At 52.9% G+C, this 27864-nt stretch overlaps 1 protein-coding gene across 3 annotated transcripts; it reads left to right on the top strand.

The window, feature by feature from the left end:
• The first annotated feature begins 73 nt into the window (after positions 1-73).
• Positions 74-27864, top strand: Mmel1 (membrane metalloendopeptidase like 1). 3 transcript variants are annotated; one of them, XM_055615134.1, is made up of 24 exons: positions 74-134; positions 2191-2347; positions 15020-15088; positions 15704-15763; positions 16579-16740; positions 17002-17082; positions 17798-17893; positions 18370-18488; positions 19066-19131; positions 20333-20437; positions 20546-20635; positions 21946-22082; positions 22397-22490; positions 23391-23519; positions 24000-24098; positions 24379-24462; positions 24827-24930; positions 25196-25254; positions 25641-25760; positions 26201-26334; positions 26430-26495; positions 26913-27008; positions 27306-27382; positions 27477-27864. In XM_055615134.1, exons 2-24 carry the CDS (start codon positions 2200-2202, stop codon positions 27574-27576), a joined length of 2295 nt encoding a protein of 764 aa, XP_055471109.1. In that variant the 5' UTR covers positions 74-134; positions 2191-2199; the 3' UTR covers positions 27577-27864. The 3 variants fall into 3 exon arrangements, with proteins under 3 accessions (XP_055471109.1, XP_055471108.1, XP_055471110.1); XM_055615133.1 differs by having other exon boundaries at positions 20333-20467; XM_055615135.1 differs by lacking the exon at positions 15020-15088 and having other exon boundaries at positions 20333-20467.

Genomic DNA, 27864 nt, shown 5'->3' with positions numbered 1-27864 from the left:
CACAGCCAGATCGGCCTGACCGCTGCTCTACTCCACCGGGAGCCCACCTTGGCCAGCCCACCCCAGCTCTGAGACACCCCAAGCCAGCCTTTAAGGACCTGCCCAGTGGTGGCTGCTGCTCCTGAGACCGCCAGGTGAGGCTCACCGAGAGGGCCCTGCCCGATGCTTCGCTGGCTGTGTCTCCTTTCTTTCCATTGTTGGAGTTTGTTTTGTTTTGTTTGGCACAGTCTCACTCTGTAGTCCAGGCTGGCCTTGAGTTCACAGCAATCCTCCAGCCTCGGCCTCCCAAATGCTGATTCCAGGCATGCACCGTTACACTTGACATTTAAGCTTTGTCATGACGCCCTCTGGGAACCCAATCATTTCACTGGGGAAGGGGCCACTGAGCATTTCAGCATGTCATCACCCACACCTTGTTGGGGAGCCCCTTTGCGCCCACCTGGAATGCCCCTGCCTTCTCCAGAGTCCCCTGGAGCATCACCAGGGGGATAAAGACCCACTTCAGGGCCTGGCCACGTTGACACCATTCCCTCTTACCCAAGCACAATCACCCCACACCTGCCCCAGGCCACCTGGCTTTGTGTGTGCACGTGTGCTCGGGAGTGAGTTCATGCCTGCGTGCATGCCTTCAAATGTGTGTGTGCATGTGTGCTCTCACACTTGCTCAGAATGCGTGTGAGCACTGCCGTGTGCATGTGTGTTTATTGTGTGTGCCTTGTCTCCAGGAAGTGAAGTTTGCAGGGCAGAATGATGTGAGCCAGAAGAATGCAGAAGAGAACTGGCTCATGCACTTAGAGCCAGAACAGGTGCTGGAACATGAGCTGCGAAGGCCAGGCCCAGGCTTGTCCTGCAGGGCTGGCAAGCACTCATTCATTCTCTCACCCATTCCTTTATTCATTCACTACTTGCTTTTCAACTGTGGATACTGCCCATGAAGAAGGGTCCACCCGGTGGAGCGGGTTTTCTCATAGGGATGAAATGAATAGACCTGTATGTTAGGGTAGCACGGAACAGGAGCAAGCTAAGGGTTTGCTCAGGTGAACTTGAAAGCCAGGTCACGGAGGCCCCTGAAAAGTGGGGCCTTCTTCAATCAGGGAAATGGGCATCCTGACAAATGGGCTTGAGGATCTAGGGGCATAGCGGTGGTGAGCACAGGGGACCTCTTGGTCAGGTCCCCTCCGGGTGAGAAAGGAGACACTACGCCTCAAGGAGATGGCACTTGGAGCAAACTGGGGGAGTCTCGGGGGCAAGGTCAGACTGTGGCAGAACCAAAGGCCTAAGATAAGCAAAGTGTGAGGTCAGGCACGACTCCAAAGTCTGGTTTCAACAACTTGGGAATGGGACTGTCTGGTGTAAAGCAGAGGCCTTGTGAGGGTGCAAAGCGCCAGACAGCCATGGTCTGAGCATCCAGAGAAATATGGGAAGTTCTGGGTATGTGAGCACCCACACAGGAGGGAACAGCAGACAGACAGGGAGACCCAGGGAGTGAAGCGCAGGGCCCCACCCACACCGCACCCTACCAGAAAGAGCTGTGCCAACTCTGTGAGGCTCCTGGGTGCCCTCCCCAGGCTGGGCCATTTGGAAGTCGATGTACAGAGATCCCCAGTGAGGCTAGGAGGAGCACTCATGGATCGAGGAGCCTTCCCAGTCACCTGCCCCTGTCCCGCAGCCAACCTTTCCAGTCACCAGCCTTGTGTGTCCTCTGCTGCTTTCCCCCTCACCTTGGCTCAGGATGGTGTCTTCCCCACGACAAGGTGAAGGTGATGCCCAGATATGCTCACAGGGCAGTAGATAACGGGACTGTGCTTTAAACCCCTGAGCCCCTCTTGCTCTGCAGAGTTCCCACCCCCACCACTCCCTGAAACTCCTGATTCCAACAGGAACAGCCAAAGGACAGGCAAGGAGCTCAGGGCCTGAGCCAGCCCTCCAACACTCCTAATCCAGTTTCCAGGACCAGTCAGATCTCGAAACAAGAGGGAAACTGACTTTGGGAGCACTGGTCATCATGATTAGCTGCCAGGTCTCCCTTCCACACGGGGGTCCCTGGCCCTAGCATCAGAACCCCAAGACCAGGCACATTTTACACCTCTAAGAGCAGAGACCGGGACAGAGCACCGGCCTTAGTGTGGTCAGGACGTTGGGGCTGCTGCTCCCTGGCCTGGGGTGCTCAGCTGTGCGCTTTCCTCCCAGAACCGGCTGATGGGGAAGTCGGAGAGCCCAGTGGGGATGGTGGAGAGAGCAGAGTGGTCTGGGAAGAAGCGCTCAGCCTTCCTGGAGAGGGGGCTGCTGCTGCTGCTGCTGCTGCTTCTGGGAGCCCTAGTGGCCCTGGGTGTCCTCTACAGCCGAGGTGAGTAAGGACGTCCTGTACCCTCACCTTCCCGCAACCCACCCTCCCTCCCCCCCGCCCAGAGCTTTGCATGCCTCTGAGAGGAGCGGAGTGGGCCCCCTCTGCCTCCCAGGGACACTCTGCTGACTCCAGGGGAGCCACAGAAGGGACACTGACCTGCACGGCCCCAGCGACCCCATCCAGAAGGCTCTGTCCGGGCTCGCCTCGCTGGCGCAGCAGCTTCTGCAGGCTCTGCCTCCGCCCCTTCTGCCTCCGCAGGGACTCCTGGCTGCAGCAGACCGAAGACAGGTCCCCCCCACCCCCAGCCCCCGCGCGCGCCCACTGAGCCAGCCCCCTTCTGATTCAGACAAATTGGAAGGAAGGGGCTAGCCTGAGAGTGGAGGTGTGCCAGGGCCATCCTTGGGGTAGACCTAAGGTGTCTCAGGAACGGCTCCACACACGGTCCTTGACCCCTTCCTCAAGGACCACATGAGGGATGCTCCCCTTTGGATGGGGCACCTAGACACCCAGCAGCTGTGCACCTTTCAAGCCCTTCCTCCCGTTGAGCCAGGGGTGGGGCCATAAACATACAGGAGGAAGGAAGGTTCACACAGTCCACTCACTGGGGTCTGGGTCTAACCGGAGCCACCAGAGCCTGACTGCTCCCTCAGGCAGGACAAGGGACAGCTGGGAAACATGAGTGGATTCTCCCTAAGGATGAGGTTGGTCTCCCCTATCTGAGTGCCTTCAAGAGCCCACACAGAGTGTGGCTTCTGCCCAGTGGCCATTGTGGTCTCTGCCGGCTTAGTTCCCCTGCAAGGGGTTAACAGGTGGAAAAGGGATGGCAGGGCCCATGCGCTCAGTGGAGTCCAGGACTTCAGGGTCTGGTCTCTGCTTGAAGGTCACTGATCTCAAAACACCTGAGACCTCCAGAGAACAGGCCTGAAGGCCTCACAGCCAGCCAGGAGGTACAGGACCAGGGGCAGGGCGGGGCAGGGGTCTCCTGTCAGCCTGCATATCTCTCCCTTTACCCTTCAAGCTGTGTGGCTTCTGGGACAGCAGGGTCCCCTTGATCTGCCAGGGCTCCACAGTCTCTGCTTCCTCCCCCTCCAGGGCTTCTGACCTCTGGAATGACCCCAGAGCTTCAGTCCAGAACTCCAATAAGGACTGAGGAGATGGAAGCTTTTGTTTTGTCCATTTTTAAATGTTTTTGTTGTTGTTTCTGTTCTGAGGATTTTTATATTATGTCTGATCTGTGAGCTATCATTTACTCTTTAATTTTTGTATCCAGGTGACCTTATGTTACTATTTTAATTTTTACTGACTTCTGGGTCAGCTGCACAACTGTCAGAAACCCTGTTGGAGCTGGTGAAATCTCTGGTGCCTGGCTGAGGTTAATCTTAGGTCTGTTGCTGCTGCTGCAATAAAATACCCTGACAAAAGCAACCTAAGAGAGAACGTGTTTGGGGAAGTCGAGGCAGCAGGGATGTGAATCCATCAGAAGAGAATGATGCACGTTGTGCTCAACTCATTGTCTCATCTACGCAGTCTTGGGGTCCCTACCCACAGTGGGCATCTCTGCACACCCGGTTGGCTTGGCTAACTCCCCTCAAGCATGCACAAGATGCCCCTAGCCCTATCAGGTCGATAAACGGATCATCACACTAGCCTTAGGCTAGTCAGTTTTTTCAAATACGGACAAAAGGCCAGATGTGCTTATGGCCGATGCCAGTGCTGCCTGTTGAGAATGGACACTGTTTATAGGTACCTGTGAGCTCAGTCAAGGCCGCTGTAATGTTGGCTTCCTTCACTCTCTTCAGCTGGCTATTAAAAGGAGGGTGTGTGAAAATCTTACACTAAAGACTTGTCAGTATCCTGAAGTGATATCAAGGCTTAATTATCTTACCCATTTAAGACTAGCCCATGAACACAAATTTAGCCATCAGGGGCTAGAGAGGTGTCTCAGCAGGTAAGAGCACTGGCTGTTTTTCCATAACATTCAGGTTTAATTCCCAGCACCCATGTGGCAGCTCACAACTGTCTGTAACTCCAGTGTAACTCCAGTTCTAGGGGATCTGGCCCCCCTTTCTGTCCTCCACAGGCCCCAGGGGTGCATAGGATGCACAGACATGCACAGAGACAAAACACCCATACACACCCCCCCAAAAAAAAACTCAAAAAGAGAGGATTCTAAGGTGTTTTCCTCAGTCACTCTCCAGTTTTCAAAAAGCCATGAAATACAAACTTAGTTTCATGAATTTATGTAATTATGTGTGTGTGATTTATTTATTTTCATGTGTATGAGCGCTTTGCTCCTGCAATTTTATATTTTGATATACACACAGAATCAGCCAGCTACATGACATCATGTAGTGATTTTATCTTGCAAAGCTCTTACTGTGGATTCTGTTCCTTTAAAAACAAACAAACTTTTTATAGTGGGCTGGAGAGATGGCTCAGTGGTTAAGAGCACTGTTCTTCCAGAGGACAGGAGCCAGCAAAACATAGTGGCTCACAACTGTCTGTAACTCTAGTTTCAGGGGATCTGGTGCCTTCTGGCTTCCACAGGCATCAGGCACACACATGGCCCACAAGCATTCATGCAAGCAAAACAACCATACACATAAAAATAAAATAATAAAACAAAAACAATTTTTTGCAATTTTCTGTTACATTTATTAGGGGCATGGCATGGCATGGACATGAAGGTCAGAGGACAGTTTGGAGAGACCAATTCTCTGGACCCACGTGGTGGGTCCAGAGAATTGGTTTTTGTTGGTGGTGGTTTTTTGCTTTTTGTTTGTTTTTAGTTTTTGAGATAGGGTTTTTCTATGTACCCCTGGCTGTCCTGGAACTCATTCTGTAGACCAGGCTGGCCTCGAACTCAGAGAGACCTACTTTCCTGAGTGACGAGTGGGATTAAAGGTGTGCACCACCACTGCCGCTGCCACCCAGATGGGTCCAAAGAACTGAGTTCAAGTTCTTCCATTCTCTTTTGGGAAAGCTTTCTGTGTACAGCTGAACTGTTTGTCCTACCTGGCTGAATTTTGAGTTTGTCTTCTACTGGGAGGACATTCCTTAATTGCATTCCCTGTGATCTCTAGAATGTCGTTTGTCGACAGTATTCATTTGTGTTTTTGATGCATTTTCATCTTGTCTTGACTTTGTTCAAAGAGCTATTTTCCCCTCAATTTGCTTAAAATGTCTTTTCTTTTTTTTAAATCCTTTTGGTAGTTGCCTATTTTTTTTAATTATTTGCTAGTTTAAAATTACAAACAAATCTTTTTTTGCTGAAAGTCTGTTTCATTCTGTGTGCATGTGGAGGGATATGAGTGGCATGGGTATCAGGTCAGAGGCCATCTTTTGGAGTTGATTCTCTCTTTCCACCCTTACATGGGTTCTGGGAATCAAACTCAGGTCCCAGTCTTTCTCAACAATGACTTTATCCTTGAGGCACTTGGCTGGCTCTGAAAGGAAAATATTTTCATAAATAGCTCAGTACTATGCCCTCATTCATGCTCATCCAGAATTCTCTTCACAAGCAGCCATATTGATTGTTCAGGCTGCCTAACCATGGCCTCTGCCTGTTTCTGAAAATAAACTTCCTGGCATGCTGCCTTGCCCACTTGTTTACACTTGTGCTCCTTTCCTGGCCAAGCAGCGAAGCTGCGTAGGTGACACTGAGCCTGCCAGCAGCCCTCTTTGCAGGAAGATATTGCCAGCCTGGACCTGGGCTGTGTCCTTGGTCTCTTCCTCCTGTTAGTCAGTGAGGACAGGAAGGGCCTGAGGTGGTATGCACCTCCGTGCCCAGCTACACAGCTTAGCTGGGTAGTCCAGCTCCTCTCCCAGCTGTGTGACCTCAGATAACTTCCACAATATCTCTGCCTCAGTTTCCTGACATGCAAAACAGAAAGGAGGCTCGCATGAGGGTTTGAAAACTTAATACAACAGGGATGCCTTGAAAAAGGTGCCCATCACATCGCTCATTATCAGTGATAATAACAAGGGCTGGAGAGATGGCTCAGAAGTTAAGAGCACTGGCTATTCTTCCAAAGGTCCTGAGTTCCATTCCCAGCAAGTACATGGTGGCTCGCAACCATCTATAATGAGATCCTGTGCCCTCTTCTGGCATGCAGGTGTACATGCAGACAGAATATTGTATAAATAATAACTAAATGAATCTTTAAAAACATTTTAATAACAAGATGGCAGTCTTGCCACTGACCCCAACAATCTCGTCATTGCATCCTGTATGAAGGTAGGTTAGCTTGTGAGACACCAAGCCCCACATCCCAATATCTCCATACCAAACCGTATCTCCACAGCGTTGGTGCAAATCCACCCTTGTCGTTTATGTATTTTATGGTGTGTTTTAAAATATTTATTTTTAATTTTGTGTATATGGAAGGATAGTTCCACATGTGAATGAAAGTACCCTCAGAAGCCAAAAAAAGGGTGTCAGCTCTGGAAACTAGAGTTACAAGAGGCTGTGAACGGTCGTGTGGGTGCTGGGAACTGGACTCGGGGTCCAGTGAGTGCTTTTAACCCCTGAGCATCTCTCCAGCCCCTGGTGTCTTTATATTTTTAACACCTGAACTATGAAAAGTGACGAGTTACATTTTCACTCCCTGCTGTTGTCTGGATTTTATTTCAATATTGCTATTCCTGGATTTCATCATTTATAAGTTCCTAGACGGCTCCTTTTTCTGTCTAGTGATTGTTATGCAGGGCCTGTCTTTACCACTTCAAAAACCAGTCTGTGCCTTTTGTGTATTTGATGAAAGAGAGATAGAAGCAGAGAGACAGAGAGAGAGGATCTCATGTAGTCCCCATTGGCCTCCAACTTACTATATAACCAAGGATGATCCTGAACTTCTGACCTTTTCGTCCCTACCTTGCAAGTGCTGGGAATACAGAGGTACACCTCCACACCTGTCTTCAACCCGTGCCTTTCAAACAGTTTGTTGTTTATCTGGAAGATGCGACAGGCAGCTTGAATACCAGGTTAGTCACTGCAGTGCTTTGGCCTTACAGTGCCTGGCACAGGATCCGGTCTCTGACACTTGGTGCCACCACCCGGTGGCGCTGTTGGAAAGGCTACGGAACCCTTAGGAGGCGGACCCTTGCTGAAGGAGGTCCTCGCTGGGGGTGGGCTTTACAGCCGCGCTCCGCTTCCTGCTCACGACCTCTGTTTCCTGTGCGCGGAGGAAAAGTGAGCTAGCTGGCGGGCCGGCCCCACGCGCCTGCCTTCACGCCGCGGTAGTCCGCACTGTGAGCCAAAATGAACCCTTCCCTTCAAAGATGACTTTTGTCAGGGTATTCTGTCACAGCAACAGAAAAAAAAGTAGTGGAAACGGTCGTCCAAGGTACATCTCTAACTTTTAAAATCATTTCCCTGGCCTCGCTCATCTTTTCTTCAAAATCAAAAAGTAAACAGCCTTTAGTTTCCCACAAGTAAACCACACCCTCAGGCCTCAAGCTGAAGTCAAGGCCGTGTTTGGGTCGGTCAGATTTCCAGCGCTGTAACTTTAAAGAGCAGAAGGCTTATTTTGGATGCTTTCAGAGGTTTCAGGCCGTGCTAACTTGGTTCCGTTCCTTGAAAAGCCCAATGCTGGATGATCAATAAAGCCCTCTCTCAGGCAGGCTCCCTAGGCCCTTCTGAGATCTCCCCTCAACACCCTTGTAGGCAACTGGTCAAGATTTATGGAGAGAGCTAGGGTGTGCATGGATGCTCTTGAAGCCAAGGGCTCCCAGCTTTGCAAACAGGAGCAAGCCCTCCCTGGGCGAATAGCTGGTTTCGAAAGTGGCTGGTTTCTTCCTGCTCCTTGTTTGAAGCATCTCTCCCAGGAGTGTACGCCTGTCAGGGATGAAGCCATCTGTGTCCGTATCTCTTGCCAGAATTGGCCCAGGCTCTCCTAGATGTCATTTTCCTCATTTTGTGGCTATGTCTTGGATTAGATTCAGAAAAAATATAGTGATTTTTTAAAAATTAGGTTATTGTTGCTGTTGTGAAGAAGGAAGTGACACTTGGTTGTAGGTTTTGATGCTAAAAATAGAGCTTCTGTCATAAATTCCAGGTGCATACTTAACTTAATAAAAGGCAAAGGAAAGCAACATCTACACTGTTTCCTCCAATGCCTTCACTTAAAGTGGTTTATCTACACACACACACACACACACACACACACACACACACACACGTCCTGCTTACATGGTATCGCTATCATGTACTTGGTTTCTGCTGTGTGTTTATGTTCCAAACAAAGACCATATACAGTTACTGTTGCTTTTAACTGTACCATGTTCTAGTAAGTTTCTCACCTTATAACAACCCTGATTCTACAACTCTAACACACACACACACGCACACCCGAACACATGCACACTTGTATGCATGCACACTCACACACCTGCAGACACCCATACTGGAGGTTAGAGCTGCAGTGCTTAAACAAGGTGAGCTGTGGTCTTCCTCCTGCCTGGGGGCTGTCTCCCAGCAGCCCATGGAGGCAGGAGGGCACAGCCTGAAAAGGCTGGCGAGCACTGTACAGGGGCACACATCCCGGGAGCCACTTCAGGGAGCTAGTCCTACTTTAATTCCAGAGAACAAAGGCTGTATACACCTTGGGGAGTGGGGGGGTCCAAGGATAGGTGTACATGATTGGTTGGAACTAGGCACTTCAAGGATGCTTGATTAGCATTAAACAGCACACTCCTGTCTTATAAAGGGAAACATAGTACTTAATTAACATACAGGCCTGGGGAGGGGAGAACTGGCAGGGAGCTGAGTCAGAGGCCATGTGTCAACTGTGGGTAGGGGCATCCGTGTCTAAAGACACTCTCCAGATGAAGTCAGGCAGAGAGCAGGAGGCCCTGCTGAGGGGAGGGAGTCCTGCACCTTAAGGAGCTCGGAATGGCTATCCAGACTGGGAGGACCGCAACCTCAAACAGTGGGGTCAGTGAACACATACTGGGACTCGGCCTCTCTGGTGATCACACACCCCAGTAGTGCCGCCTTGAAATCATCTATGAGTGGTAAGTTGTCAGCATATGTAGACGTGAAAATAATTTACTCACTCTACTCCTTTCACATCCCGGTCACAACAGTCTGCCTGTCTCAGCAAACCTGGGCTGAGACATTCTTGGTGTTTTAGAGAGCAAGATTGAGTGCTGATGGGCACTGCTGCTGTTTGGGGCCTTTCAGCCTACTGCCATTATCTGTCAGATGAACCCTCCCACCCCTCTCTCCTCTGAGGAATTTTCTCCTTGTCTTTCGCTGGGTTTTTACCATGAAAATTTTAAGAAACTGCATGTGTTTCTTCTGCTTGGATTTGTGTAAGCCTTGACTCTCTCTCTCTCTCTCTCTCTCTCTCTCTCTCTCTCTCTCACACACACACACACACACACACGTCTCTCCTATATTTTCTCTACTCACTTCTAAAATTCTGCTGTCAGGGCTGTGAAGAGAGCTCAGTCAGTCAAGTGCTGTGCAAACAAAGATCTGAGTTCGGCCCCATGGTGGTGCATGTGTAAAAACGCCCATTGCCAGGAGACAGACAGGAGCATTCCTGGGGCTTGTTAGCCAGCCTAACCTGTCATACCCCGTGACCCGCCTGCCAGTGAGAAATCCCACCTCAAAAAGGCAGGGTGTGCAGCGCCTGAGAAACAACACAAAACAAACTGACCTCTGGGCTCCACACACGTGTGCACATAGGCATTCTCCACACGTGAACACAGAAACAATAAATTGATGAAATAAGATTCAGTCTGTCCTTTCTGGTGGTCAGTTTTTCTGTGATAGTCTCTGTCCCTGACTTTCCTGGTAAACTCCACAGAGCATCAGTCTAGCTCACTCAGTCTCTTCAGCTGGCTTGGCTCCATCCAGTCTGCGTTTGCAGTTGTTTTGTATTGTATTTGTTATTTGTGTGTCATTGTGTGTGTGTGTATGTGTGAGTGAGTGTGTGTGTGAAGAGAGAGAGAGGCATGTGTGAACTCAGTTGCGTGCATGCCACATAATAAAAGAACAACTTTTGAGAGCTGATTCTTTTTACAGTAGGTCATCAGATTTGCACACCAAGCACCTTGGTCCACTGAGCCATCTCACTGTCCCTTGTGGTAGCATTTACAGCTGATTCTTGTTCAGGTTGTTTTTAACTGCTCCTTGTCCGTTTCCAATCATTTATCGTTTATTTCAAACAGTATTTTACGCTCTGTGTCACTTAGATACCTATAAGACACCCCAACACCCAGGTGCCCAAAACAACAATTACCTAATATCTGACCTTGGCAGAGGTCAAGTTGAGCCAAGCCAGACGCCCATTGAGCACCTCTGTGCCCAGGGAAGCCCAGCCAGCCACAGAGACCTAACTAATCTTGTTCGTGTCCTGAGAGCAGTTCTCATGAGAGCACCTAGGCCACCTGGAGCGTTAGCTCAGGACTGCAGCATGTCACAGCCACCTCGTTTTGTCAGCTAAAGCAGGCTACGTGGACTCACTACGGGCAAGAGGTGAGCAGAGTACCCTTTGCCCTTGAGTGGGAGCAACAGCAGAGTGGGGTGTTGAGGGCTTTGTTGCAAAGAGGTGCCTTGATAGGCCACGTCTCTGAGCGCCTTGGGGCCTGCTCTTTGTTCTTCTTAACGGACCACTTCTTCTATAAACATAAACTCACATCCACATGGGCCTTTCTTTGGCTTCCTGTGTGATGTCAGCAGAAAGTTTCCTCTGAGAAGGTGTTTGTTTCCATCCGGTGTCTTGAGATTCTTCCACTTGAGACAGCTTCCTGTTGTCTCAAGGATGCGTTTCCTTGGCCACACCACACACACTCCCCACATCTGCCTCCCAACACCCCCCACCTCTCACCCCAGCCTCCAAGAAGATTTCTCACCCTCATTCTTCTCTCTCTCGTAGACACACTGTGTGTGTGTGTGTGTGTGTGTGTGTGTGTGTGTGTGTGTGTGTGTGCACGGAACGTGCATGCGGGTGTGGAGGCCAGAGATCAATGTGAAGCGTCCCCCGTCGCTCTCCGCATCACCGTTTAAACACTTCTTATGTATTATTTGTAGTTCTTTGCATGTACTATGTTTCTGTGGGGCATATGCACCCAAGTGCAGGCTCCCTCTGAGGAGAGAAGAGGGCATTGAGAACCCAGAGTCAGGAACTGAACTCGGATCCTCTGTAAGAGCAGCGTGTGCTTTTAACCACTGAGCCACCACGCCAGTCTCTTCCCAGTTTTGTTTTGGTTTTGTTTTTCAAGACAAGGTTTCTCTGTGTAGCCCTGGATGTCCTAAACTCAGTCTGTAGACCACACTGGCCTCAAACTCATAGAGATCCTCCTGCCTCTGCCTCCTGAGTGCTGGGATTACTGGCACCACATCTGCCAGTCAAGGGATTTTTAATGTTTTGAAAAACAAAATTTTAGGAAAACAAGCTTTCAGAGGGATTGCAAAGACTAGTATGTATGTATGTGTGTGGAATACGTCTGTACACATATGTACGTCTGCATAAACGTACGTGCATATTTGCGCATCAGTGTGTGTGATTTGTGCGTGTGTGCATAGATGTGAAGTGTGCATGAGTTTTTCTTATGTGTAAGTGCGTGTGGTGTGTGCATGTGCGTGTGGTGTGTGCAAGTGTACGCGTCTGTGCATGATATGTATGTTCGAGTGTGTGTGTGCATGTGCGTGTGGTGTGTGCGTGTGTGTGGTGTGTGCATGTGTGTGTGATGTGTGCATGTGTGTAGTGTGTGTGTGTGTGGACATGTGTATGTTACGTGTGCGTGTGCGTGCAATCGCTCTCCACCCTCTGTGTTGAGGCAGGGTCTCTCACTTGAACCCGGAGCTCACAGGCTGTTACTCTTGCTCAACAGCTTGCTCCAGAGACCCCACGTTCCCAGTTCAAAGCACTGCAGTTACCAGTGGGCCGCCAGGCCTACCAACCTACCAACCTTTGCTTGGCTGCTAGGGATTCAAACTCCAGTCCCCACATTTGCAGGGCACATTCTTGACCACTGAGCCATCTTCCAACCCTCAAGGCTATTACTTGATTTTAGCATAGAATTGACGTTACCAAAGCTCACATCAGCAAGCACCGAGGGAGCTCCGTCCTTCCTGGAGTACCGTCCATACTAGCCATTCACTGCCTGTGGCTTCAGCTCCGGGATCCTTCTTGCTTCCACTTCTTTAGGAGGTCGGGTCTCCCTGTCTAGCCCAGGCCAGCCCCGAGCTTGCAGTCTTTCCATTTCTGCTTCCTAAAGACTGGGGCCACCGTGGTTGGCACACTCTAGGCTTTGGCAGCTCTTCTCTCAATTCATTCTCCTCCTTTCCTTTCATTTTTTGTTTACATTTGGATAGTCTGACAGGCACTAACATTGATGCTTCTTTTGTGTGCTTCAACGGCTGTCATGCCTGTGACATCGTGTCCTCACTTTTTTTTTTTTTTTTTTTGAGACAGGGTCTCATGTACCCTTAAACTGGCTCTGTAGAGAGGGTGGCCTTTAACTCCTGATCCTACCATGTGTGGCCCTGAGTAACCCCAACGCACGCAGTGACACACTGCGTGTGTGTGTGTGTGTGTGTGTGTGTGTGTGTGTGTGCGCGCGCGCGCGCGCGCACGGAACGTGCATGCGGGTGTGGAGGCCAGAGATCAATGTGAAGCGTCCCCCGTCGCTCTCCGCATCACCGTTTAAACACTTCTTATGTATTATTTGTAGTTCTTTGCATGTACTATGTTTCTGTGGGGCATATGCACCCAAGTGCATATGTTGCCTTTCCATCCCACTCTTTCCTGTGGTTTCCGCTTGCCTGGTGAAGCCCATGGTGCACCTGGAAGCTTTGCGCGTCTTCTCCAATAGTCTTCAGCCCAGTGACTACAGCCACTGTACAGACCGCCACTGCTAATGTTGCGTTCCTTTTGACCGTTTGAGGCTCTCTGCTGGTTTGGTATTTTGTTTGTATATATATGTTTGGTTTATTTTTCTTGAGACAGTGTCTCACTATATAGCCATGGTTGGCCTGAAACTCATAGAGATCCACCTGCTTCTGCCTCCCAAGTGCTAGGATTAGAGGTGTGCACCACCATGCAAGGTTTGTGGAGCTTTTGAGACAAGGTTTCATATAGCCCAGAGGAAGCTGGCCTCAAATTCACTATCTAATTAAGGGTGGCCTTAAATTCCTGATTCTCCTGCTACTACCTCCTAAGAGCCACACATGGTTTATGTGGTGCTAGAAATGGAGCCCAGGGCTTTGTGCATATCTAGACATGAATTCTACCAACTGAGCTGTACCCCTCACCCCAGGGTTCCTTCTTGATTGTCAAGAATATTTACCTGCTTCACTGGGGGCTGGAAGTGGAAGGTTCTGTTTCCCTTCTCTGCCTGTGGGCATCACCACAAACTTATGTTTAGCAAGAATCACAGGTGGGAGTTATACCCTGTGCAGCAGACTCCCCAGAACCCCAACTCCTCACAGCAGCACGCACACGCGCACCCAGCAGGCTGCAGTCAGCCTTGCAGCACGGCCTCCCTTCCTGTGCTCTGGCCTGGCCACTCCTCTGTGGAAAGAGGGGTGCTCATTGTCTGGGGTCCTGTTCTTCTGTGCTGCTGTGTCCATATCTTCCTTGTGGTGTTCTGAGCTCTCCAAGGGGAGCTCCAGAGGTGGGTGGGGAGTCTGCAAATGCGATTTCCTCCTGGTCACGTGTCCTCCCTCGGGAGGTGAGACTCTGAGATCCAAGGTCCAGGGTTTCACCCTCAGGCTCTGCTCTTGAGATGAACACACCACCCCTGAAGCAGCCAAAGTTCAAGGCTGCTTGACTGCTTGCAGCCCCCTTCCCTTGACCCCCACCACTTCCATTGCAGGCCTGAGGAGTCAACTTTCTTGTCCATGGAGCTCAGATTTCCCTTGAAAGGTTTCCCTCAATGGCACCATCAGATTGGGGGTGAATGGGTAGGTGCTTCAAAGACAGAGTCCACACTGGCAGCACAGCTGATATGGTCTGGTTTGTAACACCCTCCTGTGCTGAGCGAATGGCCCTCGACACTGTCTAGCCCCAAGGAGCAGCCATCATTGGCACCTCCAGCACCTTCTGCCAGGGGCCAAGAGTACACAGCCCTGTTTCCTCCTCCCCACAGGTCTGTGTGTCTGGCTATGGGGAGTCTCAACACCACACACCAGGTCTGAAGATGGCCAGGCCTGACTTGCTCTCTCAAATGCCCCTCCAGGTCCTGAAGACCTCTGTTCTAAGCAGTGTCCCTCCCCATATGTACTGGAGGGACAGGGACAAGGAGGGTGGCCTTGAACCTTCAGCAGGCAGTGAGAATACAGAAGATGGCGGGGGAGGGTCGCCACTAGGGAAGTCCCTGCCTGCAAGGATCCAATTTCTCCTAAATTACCTTATTTATTCCTGTGGTGGGACCTCAAAAGCAGCCTGCTGTAGGCACAGCCCAGGAAGATGGGAAGAGCCTGGGTAGTTTGGGAAGAACAAAAAAAAGATAGGAATAGCAAGATAAGAGGGCCCTTCCCCTCTCGCACGAAAGCCTAGCAGGAAAGTTGAGGGAGAGGAGGAGGAAGGGTGGAGAGCTCCCTGGTGTGTGGTGAGCACTGCGCTCCTGATCGCTGAACACAGACGCCAGCGCTGACATACAGTGATCCCTGAGGTTCCGAGGAGGGGACTGGGGGCTGAGCACTGTGTTTCTCCCCAGGAAAGCAGCTGCCCCTCTTAAGTAGCTGGCTGCGCTTCTCCCAGGAAGAGAGGACGGTTGTAAAACGAGGTAGCCTTTGCCTTCCCTGCCAGACACCTTGAGGAGGTGGGCTTGGCATATGGGCCTGCCATGGGTGGGGTGATGTGGATGGGCAGGGAGCACAGGAGGGATGAGGAAGAGAGGATGCTGGCAGGAACACCAGTCTCCAGTGCTTGTGGTATGCAGACTGTCTAGAAATGGCTGGGTAGCACCCAGGAGGCCAGCTCGATGCCATCTTTGGCTATATTCACTACAGGGTAAGGACAGGGTGGGATGGTGTGTACCTTAGGTCTGGCAGGACAGCAAGGTAGGAGAGCACAAGCAGCCTCAGTTCCGAGGGTCCTGGGTCACACTAGGGCTCCAACAGAGACAGGGAATTTAAAGGGGATCCCAGGTCACTGCAGAAAATAAAATTCACACTTTGAGGTTCAGCTGTCAAGGACCAGGGTTGTGATTCAGACCTATCCTGGAGGTGTTCATGGAGGGTGGGGGAGGATGGAGACCCACCCCACCTCTCCTGCCCCTGCTATGCCCTGCCACACTCGCCCAGTTTGTACCTCACCAAGGCCTGCCCCGTGCCCACCCAAGCCTTTGTGCATCCCATTCCCCTCTGCACACCTCACACTGCTTCTTCTGTTCCTCCAGCCATCAGAGAGTCACCACACAGAACTGGAATCTGCACCACCCCAGGCTGCGTGGTGGCAGGTGAGCACCTCCCCTGGGGTGGCCATAGTGCTGCTCAGGGGCTGCTGGAAGCCAAGCTGAGACTGTCTGAAAATTGGGTACCACAGACTGCCCTTTGCAGGAGGCAAAAGGGGGAGAAGGTGGAACAGGCGGGGAGAAAAGCCTGGAGAGACATACAGAATATGGTTTTCTTGTCTGGGTGGATCCTGGAGCCCCACCCTGCAGTGTTCTGTGAAATCTCCAGCTGCAAGAGAGCAGCATAAACAGGCCAGAATTCTGTGGGTTCCCTGGGCAACAGAGCACTGAGCACATAAGCTCGGGCCCTTGTCACCAACATACTGCTGGGACACAGCTATCCCATCTGATAAGAAAGAAGCCCCAAGGAAATAGATGGGGGAGCTGCTTTTCCCCAAGGGATGGAGTTCCTGAGGAGTGAGAGGCCACTGGACTGCGTGGGGCAGAAGGGCCATGGAAGAGGCCAGGAGCCTGATGCCAGTTTAGAGGGCAAGGTCGCCAGCTGGGCCCCTCCTAAGAGCAGGAGCTATCTTCCAATATCAAGTCCTCAGGCGGGTTCAAGGTCCCGTGGTCTATACATGGCAGCCCTAGTCCTTTAACCCCCCCCAGGCCATCCCCTCACAGTTTCTAGTCACACTGTGGCTCAGAGAGAGTGACCAGCTCACTCAAGGGCAGGTTGGTAGCTGCCAGCAAGTTGATGCTGATATTAAATCTCAAACTGTTCCCCAAGTGGCAACACTGTGTCTCAGACTCAAAGACAATGTTGAGATGTCCACAATTCAGGGTCTTCTCTCCTCCCTCCACCCCCTGGGGGTAAACAGCTGCCAGAATCCTCAATAACATGGACCAGTCAAAAAATCCCTGTGACAATTTCTACCAGTACGCATGCGGAGGCTGGCTGCGGCACCACGTGATCCCCGAAACCAACTCCCGATACAGCGTCTTTGACATCCTTCGGGATGAGCTTGAGGTCATCCTCAAAGGTGAGAGCTGCCGGCTGAGGGCAGGAAGGTGGCCCTGTGTCTCAGTGGGCTCCAGCCCATTAGGTAGCGGGGTGAGTGGAGATGTCACCTTGAGCGGGCTGACTGCAGTGTCTTTGTGCAGCCCAATGAAGCCTCTTGTCTGCCAGAGCAATGGGAGCCCTGGGGGGAGGGGGTGCCCAAGGCCAGAAAGGACCAGGGGTTGCAGAAGACAAGACCCAACAGTCACCCCAACTTCTGTTCAGCTTTCTCCTGTGCCCACAGGGGTGTTGGAGGAGTCCACTGTCAAGGACCGGCCAGCTGTGGAGAAAGCCAAGACACTGTACCGCTCCTGCATGAATGAAAGTGAGTAGAGCCCCCCACACTGAGCGTAGGGTGGGAGTGAGCACCACGCAGGGCACACACAGTGTCTGTGTGCTGCGCCTCATCTGGCCTGGCCCATGACCAGCTGCCCTGTCCCAGCCTGTAGTTAACTGCCCAAGGGCATCGATGCTGTCCGGTAGGGGCCAGCCTTTTCCCTGAGCATCTCCTAGAGCTTTGAGGTTGGGTCCAGTGTACTGACAATGGCACTTGTTGGGCCCATGGTCTTATGAGGGCATCGTCATTGAAACCCCTGTCTGGGCACGTCCAGGGCTATTTTATCTCCTCAGATCACATGGCCAGTACCTTCCAGCCACAGGCAGCTTCCTCTGGATTCTCACCTTAACTGGATGTCTAGCCTGAGAGTCTGGGTACTCCAGGCAGATGGCAGCAGTGTGTGACGAGAACCCCGAGCCCTTTCCTCTGCTGCTAGCCCACTGTCAGCTGCACAGAGCCCTGCTCTGTTTGGCCCAAGAAGCCAGGACTTCATTCATATATAACTAGCAGCTTCTCTAATTTTGCTCCAATTTCTATCACCTGCTGCCGGCTACCAAGACCCCATTGTCGCTGACCCAAGGGAACTGTTTGCTTCACCCCTGGGCTAAAGCTGAGGCTGTGAGGCGGGCATGTTCTGGGCATGTGTCATGGCACCTGAGCTCCCAGAGTCTGAGGAAGCACTACTCCTTCCTTCTCTTCTCAGCTGTGATAGAGAAGAGAGACTCTGGGCCTCTGCTGAGAATCTTAGATATGATAGGAGGCTGGCCTGTGGCCATGGACAAGTGGAATGAGACTGTGGGTAAGTCCAGGCCAGTTTGGAGACATCGGGGCGAGGTCTGTCAACCCCACAGCTGCCCACAAGCTAACTGCCTGCTCTTAGGAAGCCCCAAGAGGCTCATTCTTCCCAGAGCCAACTTAGGGCCCCCAAAGCTTTGGCTCCACACTGGGGAATCAGTAGCAGCTGTGACAGGTGTGCACTGTGGCTGGTTCCTCCTATTACCCAGACTCCAGTCTTCGTGTCCCTTTCCAGCCCTCGGATGGTGGCCGACCTCTGACGCAGGGGCACGGTGATTTCCTCAGTACCTATTTCCCTATGGGCCATTTGGAAAACGGCCCCTAAGGAGAATGGAGAATGGTACTTCGGTCCCTGAGGTCCCACATGAGTTCCCTACCTAAGCAAGGCAGGGCTCCCCACTCCTGAATGCTGTGCTTCGGAGGCAGCTGCCTGTCCAGAGCTGGGCTAGCTGGTCTCCAGCCTGGGTGCTGGTTCCTCAGGCCTCACATGGGAGCTGGAGCGGCAGTTGGCTGTGCTGAACTCGCAGTTCAACAAGCGCGTCCTCATCGACCTCTTCATCTGGAATGACGACCAGAACGCCAGCCGGCATGTCATCTATGTATGCCCTCTGGTGGGGTGGGGCGGGGGCGGGTCCCCTTCTATGGAACTCTGGACTTAGCAGCAGAGCAGGGAGCTAGACTGGGATGGCAGCTGGGGGATCTGTGAGCCCAGCGTATGTCCCTGTCTACAGCATAGTAGTCTGGAGTGTGACCTGTGCTAAGCAGGGTCCTCACAGGGCCTCGTAGCTGCCACCGTGTTCTGAGAGGCCAGCCCTGTGCTTAGCCTGCTTCTGAACCATTGTGAAGTTTTTGGCATCTGGGCAGGAAGCCTCCAAGAGCCATACCTGGAAGGTCAGAGAAGCACACACAGAGGCCACTTTGGGTAGGCTGAGAGCAATGTGAGTCCTTCCTGTAGGAGACCTGTGCCCCATCCAGCCTCTCTCTGGCCTCCTTACAAGTCCCAACCTGCAGCTTCCTCTCTCTGTCAGAGGAAGGCTTGAGTTTGGAAGCATGTGCCTTCTACAGGGAGCTGGTGTTCTGCCAGGCACAGTCCTGGGGAAGGGGACGACTACCCACCTCAGCTAGGCCGCAGGGCTTCCCACCACCCGCCAGGAGTCACACCCTCTGTGTTTCCAGATAGACCAGCCCACCTTGGGCATGCCATCCCGGGAGTACTATTTCAATGAAGGCAAAAACCACAAGGTAAGCAAGGAGCCTTAAGGCCTGGTGTCAGATACAACCCTTTACATATCGTGGGCCACTAGCCTTGCTCCCCACAGACAGCCTCTGTAAGCGCTTGTGGAAATGTGGCCACAAACATGGACACCCAGTTTCCACACTTGTGTCAGTCCTGAGGTGAGTGAGCTTATCCAGAGAGGCAACGCGTTCAGCTTGACCCACCCATGCAGAACCAGCTCCAGTGTCTGGGAGGCCCAGAACACAGCATGGGGTGGGCAGAGGCCCTGAGCCTGCATCTGTGGAGAGACACCAGTTAGGGAGTAGCCCGGGATGGCCATGATGAAAGGAAGATCTGATGGACAGAAAGAAGGCAGGGACAGCAAGGACACCTGTCCAGGAACAGGGTAGGGAAAGGCAGGAGGCAGGGATGACCCACGCAGCAGGACTGTGCGTGTTAGTGGGCCTTGAGCTGCCAGAGTTTTGACAGATGGTTGGGAGCAGAAGGAAGGATGGCGTGGTCAAAGAAGAGAGGTGAGAGAGGGTAGCAGGATACAGAAAATTGGGACCTGGAACGCCCTTCCCCCTAAACTCCCCGACCCCACACACACTTGCACACTTGATTGTGTGGCCGCCAGTGCGGCCTCGCAGCTGGCAGAGCTGGCCACAAGTAGATGGGGTACTCCGCGGCTCCAGCCAGAGTGAGCAAAGCCCCTCAAAGAATGGACATGAGGGAGGAGGGGTGTCCAGATGGATGGGACAAACATCTTGAAGAGCCAATCTCCTCACCCCGTGGCCCCCATCATGGCTGGGGCAGCCCAACCTCACCCTGGCAGCAGCAGCTGGGGAGTCATTGAGCACCTGTCCATCCCCGAAAAATTGCCCTCACCAGAGGCCTGGGATGGGCCACTCAGTGAAAAGGAGCTGAGCCCACAGGGTGGTCCTAACTAAGCTGTCTGGCACAGGCAGGGCACGGGACTCCATAACCAAGTTTGAGAAGTATCCCGGACTACAGGGCACAGAGGCCAGCATGCAGGTTTATCCCTGGAGTGGGAGCAAGGTGGCTCCAGTGGTTGGGTGTGGCGTGGACAACATCCTCGCTCCATTCTGCGCTGTCTGTGCGGGAGCCCTCGGGGGAGACTAGATGGGCAAGCTTCCGGGGGCCACTGCATGTCACACCCACCCCCGCAGAGTGGCCAAAGCCACGATCCACCGTCCTTTGGCCCAGGTGCGGGAAGCCTACCTGCAGTTTATGACGGCAGTGGCCATGATGCTGCGCAAAGACCTGAAGCTGCCCAGAGACAACACCATGGTGCACGAGGAGATGGCACAGGTGCTGGACCTGGAGATCCAGCTGGCCAACGTGAGGTGGGGCCGCACTGGGAGGCTTGGTCAGGCTAGGTGCTGAGTGCCACGCTGTGTGACCGGGATCCCTACGCAGGCCACAGTCCCCCAGGAGAACAGGCATGATGTCACCGCCCTGTACCACAGGATGGATCTGGTGGAGCTGCAGGACAGGTTTAATCTGAAGGTCAGACCCGGACACCCAGCCCCACCCCATCTAGGTCCTCATTTCCCAACTAGCTACCCCTGTCTCTAAAGGAATCACATGGCTGGCACCCAGGCAAAAAGCACATTTAAATGAGCACAGTGAAAAAAGTTCCAGCGGGACATCCATTGTTGCCCTGGGACAAGCTGCCTCCAGGGCAAGATACAGCTGTTCTAAAGGACCATGTCAGAGGGAGGACAGGGGTAGGGCAGGGCCCAGGTCAGAGGGAGGAGGGCACAGGTGGGGCAGGGCCCAGGTCAGAGTAAGTGACTGGGCCTTCAGCCTCTCATGATAAGCAGCTGGATCAGTACCTCTGCCCAAGGGTGGGACAGGAGAACCTGAGAGCCCTGGCCCCAGCTCATCACATCCATGTCCCTGGATTTGAAGTCATGGCCAGAGAGAATGCTCAGCAGTTAAGCACCTGTGCTTTCAGAGGACCAGAGTTCAGTTCCCAGCACCCACATCCACAGCTCACCTTAACTCCAGCTCCAGGGAGCCAGTGCTCTCTACTGTTTCCATGGGCACCCACAGACACACACAGATACACAAGCACACCACACCCATAGAAAAATTAAAATAAACTTTTAATTAAGCAGTAAGTTCAAGACAGGCACTCGGAAGGCAGAGGCAGGTAGATCTCTTTTTGAGGCAGCCTGGTCTCCAGAATGAGTTCCAGGACAACCAGGGCTACACAGAGAAACCCCTTCTTGAAAAGAAAAAAAAAAAAGAAAAAAAACCAACAAGCAAGAACAAACTAACAACAACAAAAAAAAAAAAAACAAAAAACAAAAAACCAGAGCATTCTCAGCTGCATAGGAAGTTCAAGGCCAGCCCAAGTAAAGACCCTGTCTCAGAACTTTTTTATTCCAAAGTAATTAAAATATGCCGCTAAGCTGAGCAGTGTGAAATATTTACTGAGAGTGAAAATAACTATTGGGCTGGTAGAGTTTAGTGGTGGAGCAGTGCCTTGCATGCATGAGGTCCTAAGCTCAATTCTCAGAATAAACACTAAAAAACACTTGAACACAGTAACTGTCCCACTTTTGTCATATGTGTAAGACTATCACATTTTCTGATTTTTGCTAAGTCATGTTTGGCCAGCACTTTTTCTAACTACTCTCAATTTTTCAAATACTCTGCATGGCCCACAGGCTCTGGGGAAATGTCACCCTTTGTCCTGATTCTTCCCGACAGCCCTTTCTCACCTGTTTCACAAATGTTCTTCAGTGGGAACTGGGTTTTGTTGATGCACAGGCCCCCCCGCCTCTTGCTTCTTCCCCACCTCTCTGCAGGGCTTTAACTGGACTCTCTTCATCCAAACTGTGCTGGCTTCTGTCGAGGTCCAGCTGCTCCCCAACGAGGAGGTGGTGGTCTATGGCATCCCCTACCTGGAGAACCTTGAGGACATCATTGATGTGTACTCGGCACAGTAAGCCCGGGGTCATTGCCACAGGGCCTCGGCATCTTTGTTGGTGCCCCACAACACACACACACACACACACACAGTTCCTGCTTTCAGGAGGACCCATCAAGCACTTCTCAGGGGTGAGGGACACACAGGTTCAATTCTGGTGTCCATGGTGCTTCACCCTAGTGATATGAGTTCTGTCAAGCATGAGGGATAAACAGGCTGCTTCTTGGAGAATCTAGAACCATGTATGCTGTAAAACCTGCTGGCAAGGCCGAGTCTGCTCTCTAGGCAATAGCCACTCACCTGTCCCATTTCACCTCTGCTTCCCCTAGGACCATACAGAACTACCTGGTATGGCGCCTGGTGCTAGATCGCATCAGCAGCCTGAGCCAGAGATTCAAAGAAGCACGGGTGAACTACCGCAAGGTGGGTGCGTCCTGTAGACGAAGCCCCTGCCCAGCAGGCCGTCAGCCATTCATTTCAGCTCATGGGCCTATGGGCTGTGCAGTCCTCACTGGGGTCTGAGGCAGGAACCCGGTAGACAAGGGCCCCTGCCCTCCTGGGGCAGTTAACCGTCAGCAGCCAGCAAAGCGCAGCCTGGGCTGTCAAGACCAAGTATGGCCCAGCGGAGGGACCAGGGAGGACAGGGAACTCTCTTAGAAGTCGCTCTGGCTTTGAAGTCAGGAAGAGGCTAGGCCAGGAGATCCAGGGGTAAATAGCCCGCTACAGAGACTGGAAAGGCAAGTGGTTGGACAAGAGAAATGGCCACAAGGCTTCTTTGTGGGCGGGACATCCACAATTCAGGAAGGAGTAGCAGGATGCAGAGTTCTCTCTGGGCCGGCTTGGGGTCAGAGGCCAAGACTGACTGTGGACACATCTTGTGCTTTCACATCTCTGGGGACAGAGAGGAGGGCAAGCTTACTGCCACTACAGCCAGGGAAACCAGGATCTAGGGATCTGGTAGCCAAAGTTGTATATGTTTCCAAGAATTTGTTCCAGAGTTAGTGCTAACTCTAAGCTCTGGGAAGAGTCCAGGCAAACCAACAGGTCCAGGGGGTGAGGACAGTGTCTGAGTGGGGGCCCTGGCTTTTTCAGAGAAATGACAAATCCCTTCAAAGTAGCATAATGGACTTCTCATGTCCAAGGCCAGCATCTGCTCTTAGTCATCCTGTGTCATACATGGCTCCCCCTACCCCCCCACCAATGTACCCTGAAGCCCATGGTGGAAAAATCTGCCTGCCTCACAAGCTCAGGGCCCCATACCTGACCTGGGAAAGCTAGGCATTGGCACCCGAGCTACAGTGAGTGAATAAAGGAATGCACCAGGCGCTGTATGGCACAACCGTGGAAGAGGTCCGCTGGAGGGAGTGTGTCAGCTATGTCAACAGCAACATGGAGAGCGCCGTGGGCTCCCTCTACATCAAGCAGGCCTTCTCCAAGAACAGCAAGATCATGGTGCGTATCCTTCAAATGGGCAGTCCATGGCAGCTCTCAGGCTCACCCTGGGTCAGCCTCCTGGCAAGGATGCCAGTCCTGTCACTCCCGCCCGGAGACTCCCGTTCATGGCCAGTTCAATCCCTATTCCCTCCCAGAATCCAGTGTCTCCTAAAGGGATATGCATTAATACCAGTGCCTACCAGAACAGAGGGAAGCCAAGAGAACCCCTGGCCCTGGTGCTCCTTGCCATAAGCTCCAGCCCTGGACCCTCTTAGGCCCCTGGGAAAGGGACAGGCGTATGGCTTCTGAGCCCAGGGGGAGCAAGCTTCCAAACCACCTGTGAGGCGCCAACTCTGAGCCAGAATGGTCACCCACATCAGTGTTATACTCTCCCAGGAGGTCAGGGCCAGGGCAGTACTGACCTCCTCCTAAAGGCATCCTAGACCAAGCCTGAAAATCTAGCCAAGCCCTGTAGGACATAAGGATGCACTCTCCCAGGTCAGAGAGCTGATTGACAAGGTAAGGTCTGTGTTCGTGGACACCCTGGATGAGCTGAGCTGGATGGACGAGACATCTAAGAGGAAGGCCCAGGAAAAGGTGGGCAAGCACAACCAGTGCGCTTTCCCGGGGCCGTTCCAGTCCTTCTGGTGGTGGTCGTGGTGGGTGCTGGAACAGGTGCCATGCCTGGGTTATAAGGGGCCCCTATGGTCTGCGGCTAGGACCTATGCCAGCTCCTCTGGGCCTGGTAACAAACCTCACCTTGCTTCCGGAGTACTCATACGGAACCCTACCTACACACACAGCGGAGAACAGAGCCCGCATGTGGGGCCAGAGACCTCCCATGGTTGAGGACCCCAGCAGCCCTTCCTCTGTCCAGGCCATGAACATCCGGGAACAGATCGGCTACCCTGACTACATTTTGGAAGAACACAACAGACGCTTGGATGAGGAGTACTCCGGTGTGCGTACCTTCAGTGCCCTGCCTGCCCGCCCCCAGGCCCACCAATCTGAGCCACCACTGGGGAGGGGGCACTCCATGCAAGGCTTCTTAATTGTTCACTCAGCCATACCCTGCTCCCTGGAGTGGCTCTAACCTCCTTCTCTTCAGAGATGGGGAAACTGAGGCCCAACGAAACTAAGCTTTCTGAAAGTCACATAAATGTTCAGAGCCAGGATATCCTTCCCCTTAGCTCCTCCAGGAGCCGAGGGCCACATGCCAGCTGACCCGGGGGTCTTGAGACCCTTCACAACCCTCAGCCCTTCTTCTAACCCTCTTGAGGACTCTGCCTGAGTGCAGGCCACATCAGCCTCTTTTCTTCTCATAGTTGACTTTCTCCGAGGACCTCTATTTTGAGAACGGACTTCAGAACCTCAAGGCCAGTGCCCAGAGGAGCCTCAAGAAGCTTCGGGAAAAGGTTGACCAGAATCTGTGAGTAGAGTGGCTACATGGCTGACCTGGCATAGCAGCATGAGTGTGTCCTATTGCCAGCTGAAGAGGACACTAGACCCAAGCCCCCCCCCCTCCCCCAGTATCCTTTGCTTTGGGGGCCTCAAAGAGGAGCCAGACCTTGGGATAGGCTTAGAATGTTGTGCTAGCTGGCCACTGGGCCACAGACCTCCTCAGCCAGGGCAGAGGGACAATAGGGCGTGTCCTGGCAGATGTGGATTCCAAATGACCAGTGTATTTACCACAGCTGGATCATCGGGGCTGCAGTGGTCAATGCATTCTACTCCCCAAACAGAAACCAGATCGGTAAGCCCACCTTGACTCTCTAGTGCTGGAGTACAGCCCCTCACCCTTGCTCAGGGAAACTCTGTCTAAAGGAGAGTGGGTTCCAGATCCTTTCATGTTGCCCTATGGCCCACCTCAGGGGTTGTAGGTTGGGAGGGACACGGAGGAACCAGCAGAGACCGTTTCTGAGAGGGCAGCAGTACATGGGAAGAGACTGGGCATGGATCCTCAGCCCAGCACCCCTATGTTGGTGCCTGAGCCCATTTGCTTGCCTGTACGTTGAGCAGGGAGTCCTAACTTCCTAGGCTGCAGCCTTACACAACAGGCCCAGTGGAGGTGCCTACCTGAGCCTGGCACACAGAGGTACCTACTCACAGATCATCTTTGTCACCCATTTGGGGGGACAGTGTTTCCAGCAGGGATTCTCCAGCCACCCTTCTTCAGCAAGGAGCAGCCACAGGCCTTGAACTTTGGGGGCATCGGCATGGTGATTGGGCATGAGATCACACACGGCTTTGATGACAACGGTAAAGGGGCACATAGGCGTGCCCAAACCCACTGCACTAGGATCGCCCGCTCAGTTTAATGGCTTAGTTGGACAGAGGCCTTGCCTGGTCTCTATCCCTGGAGGGGCCGCCCTGACACCATCTCTGATGCCTTAGCCGGCTTTCCCATGTGGTCCAGCCAGGAGGATCGTAGGCGGGTAGCCATGGGCTCCCTCGTGTGGGTTTGAATTTGAAACTGAATTTAAGCTGGTCTTAACTTCAGGGGCAAGAATGGCATGGCATGGATGCTCTCCCAAGCAGCCCCCAGCATGGCGCTCTGGGCTCATGGTGCCCCTGAGCTCAGGCTGCTGGAGGAAGTGACTCAATAGACATCAAAGCACTGAGCTGGCCTTGCAGGAGGGGTGCAGCAGACAGTGACAGCAGGGCCTGGGGACAGCATGCATGCCCCCGTTCCTGTGCAGGTCGGAACTTCGACAAGAACGGCAACATGCTGGACTGGTGGAGCAACTTCTCCGCCCATCACTTCCGGAAGCAGTCAGAGTGCATGATCTATCAGTATGGAAACTTCACCTGGGACCTAGCAGACCACCAGCATGTAAGCATGTCCCCAGCACAGCAGTCCCCAGCCCCAGCCCCAGGGACAGAGGAGGCCTAGGCCAGGCTGGCCCCCACCCTGTCTCTCTTATGCAGGTGAACGGATTCGCCACCCTCGGGGAGAACATTGCTGACAATGGTGGGGTGCGGCAGGCATACAAGGTGGGCCCTGGGAGGAAGCTGGTGTAATCTCAGCACGTCAGGGTGATGCCCAAGCTGGGACTGTGTCCTAATTTAGATTGGGAAGGAAGCAGTGACCCATATACCTGGCATCTCACCCATTTCCCACTCTCAGTTGAAATGACATGACCTCAGCAGTCCACAATACAGCCTTGGGAGTAGAGAGGACTGGGTACCAGGAGCCCAGATGGGTGGATTCCAGGTGGCAGCTATCTGGTTAAGGGTCCCACAGAGCCCTATTGGCCTTCAGAGGGTCGAAGAGGAACTACCTGACTTGTATACAGCGGCCCTAAGCTTGGGAGGCTGGGCATCCCCTGAGGGCAGGCCCTGGAACCAGATCATTAGGCATGGAGCTCTCTGGAAGCCTGGTTGGACCCGGCTTCAATTTGGTGCTCGCAGGCTTACGCACAGTGGTTGTCTGAAGGTGGCAAAGATCAGCAATTGCCAGGACTGAACCTGACCTATGCCCAGCTTTTCTTTGTCAACTATGCCCAGGTAACCCCCATTGGGGATCTAATCTAACAGGTTTGGAGGGCCGATGACAGGGTGCCTCCAAGGGTACCGTGAGCTTGCTACACCCCAAAACCAGAACCTGTGGGCTTACTGCATAAAGATAAAGCTAGTGATTGGGAGCCAGCTGGGGAGAAGACTGAGGGAGAGAAGGGAAGGAGCCTGTTGGCCTCCCTGTCTGCATTCTACGTTAACAGTTTGGGCCGTCGTCGAGGCCTCCCTATTACAAAGCACACAGCTCTAGCCCTCAGGCCGGTAACCAGGCCACTCATGCACCCCTAGGTGTGGTGTGGGTCCTACAGGCCTGAGTTTGCCACCCAATCCATCAAGACAGATGTCCACAGCCCTCTGAAGTACAGGCAAGTGTCTAGTCCTCAAGCAAGCACACTCACCCCACCCCTGGCCTGGGCCCCTCCCCATATCTCAGACCTCCTCGGGCTTGCTGGTCCACAGGGTGCTGGGCTCACTACAGAACCTGGCAGCCTTCTCTGAGGCATTCCACTGCCCACGAGGCAGCCCCATGCACCCCAAGAAGCGATGTCGCATCTGGTAACAAGGCTGAGCTATGCTGCGGCCCATGCCCCGCCACCCAGAGGCTTCGTGAAACGTGCAGCTGGCAGACATGAAAGTCCTTGCCTGAAGGCCACAGGAGCCGCCAGCCAGCCCTCCGCGCCCAGCCCAGAGTGCAGCCACCCGCCCACATCTGGGATGAGTGGTCCCGCGCCCCTTCAGGCCAGTGAGGGTCAGGAGCCCTACAGGAGCTGTCGGCTGTCTTCCGCCCTCTCCATAGCCTGTGGCTAAATGTCTGGAGCTTCAGACTTGAGCTAAGTAAATGCTTCAA

The sequence above is a fragment of the Psammomys obesus genome, unplaced genomic scaffold, assembly GCF_907164565.1.
Source record: "Psammomys obesus unplaced genomic scaffold, mPsaObe1.curated_primary_1811, whole genome shotgun sequence".
Taxonomy (NCBI): Eukaryota; Metazoa; Chordata; class Mammalia; order Rodentia; family Muridae; genus Psammomys; species Psammomys obesus.
This window is presented reverse-complemented; position numbering and strand designations above follow the sequence as displayed.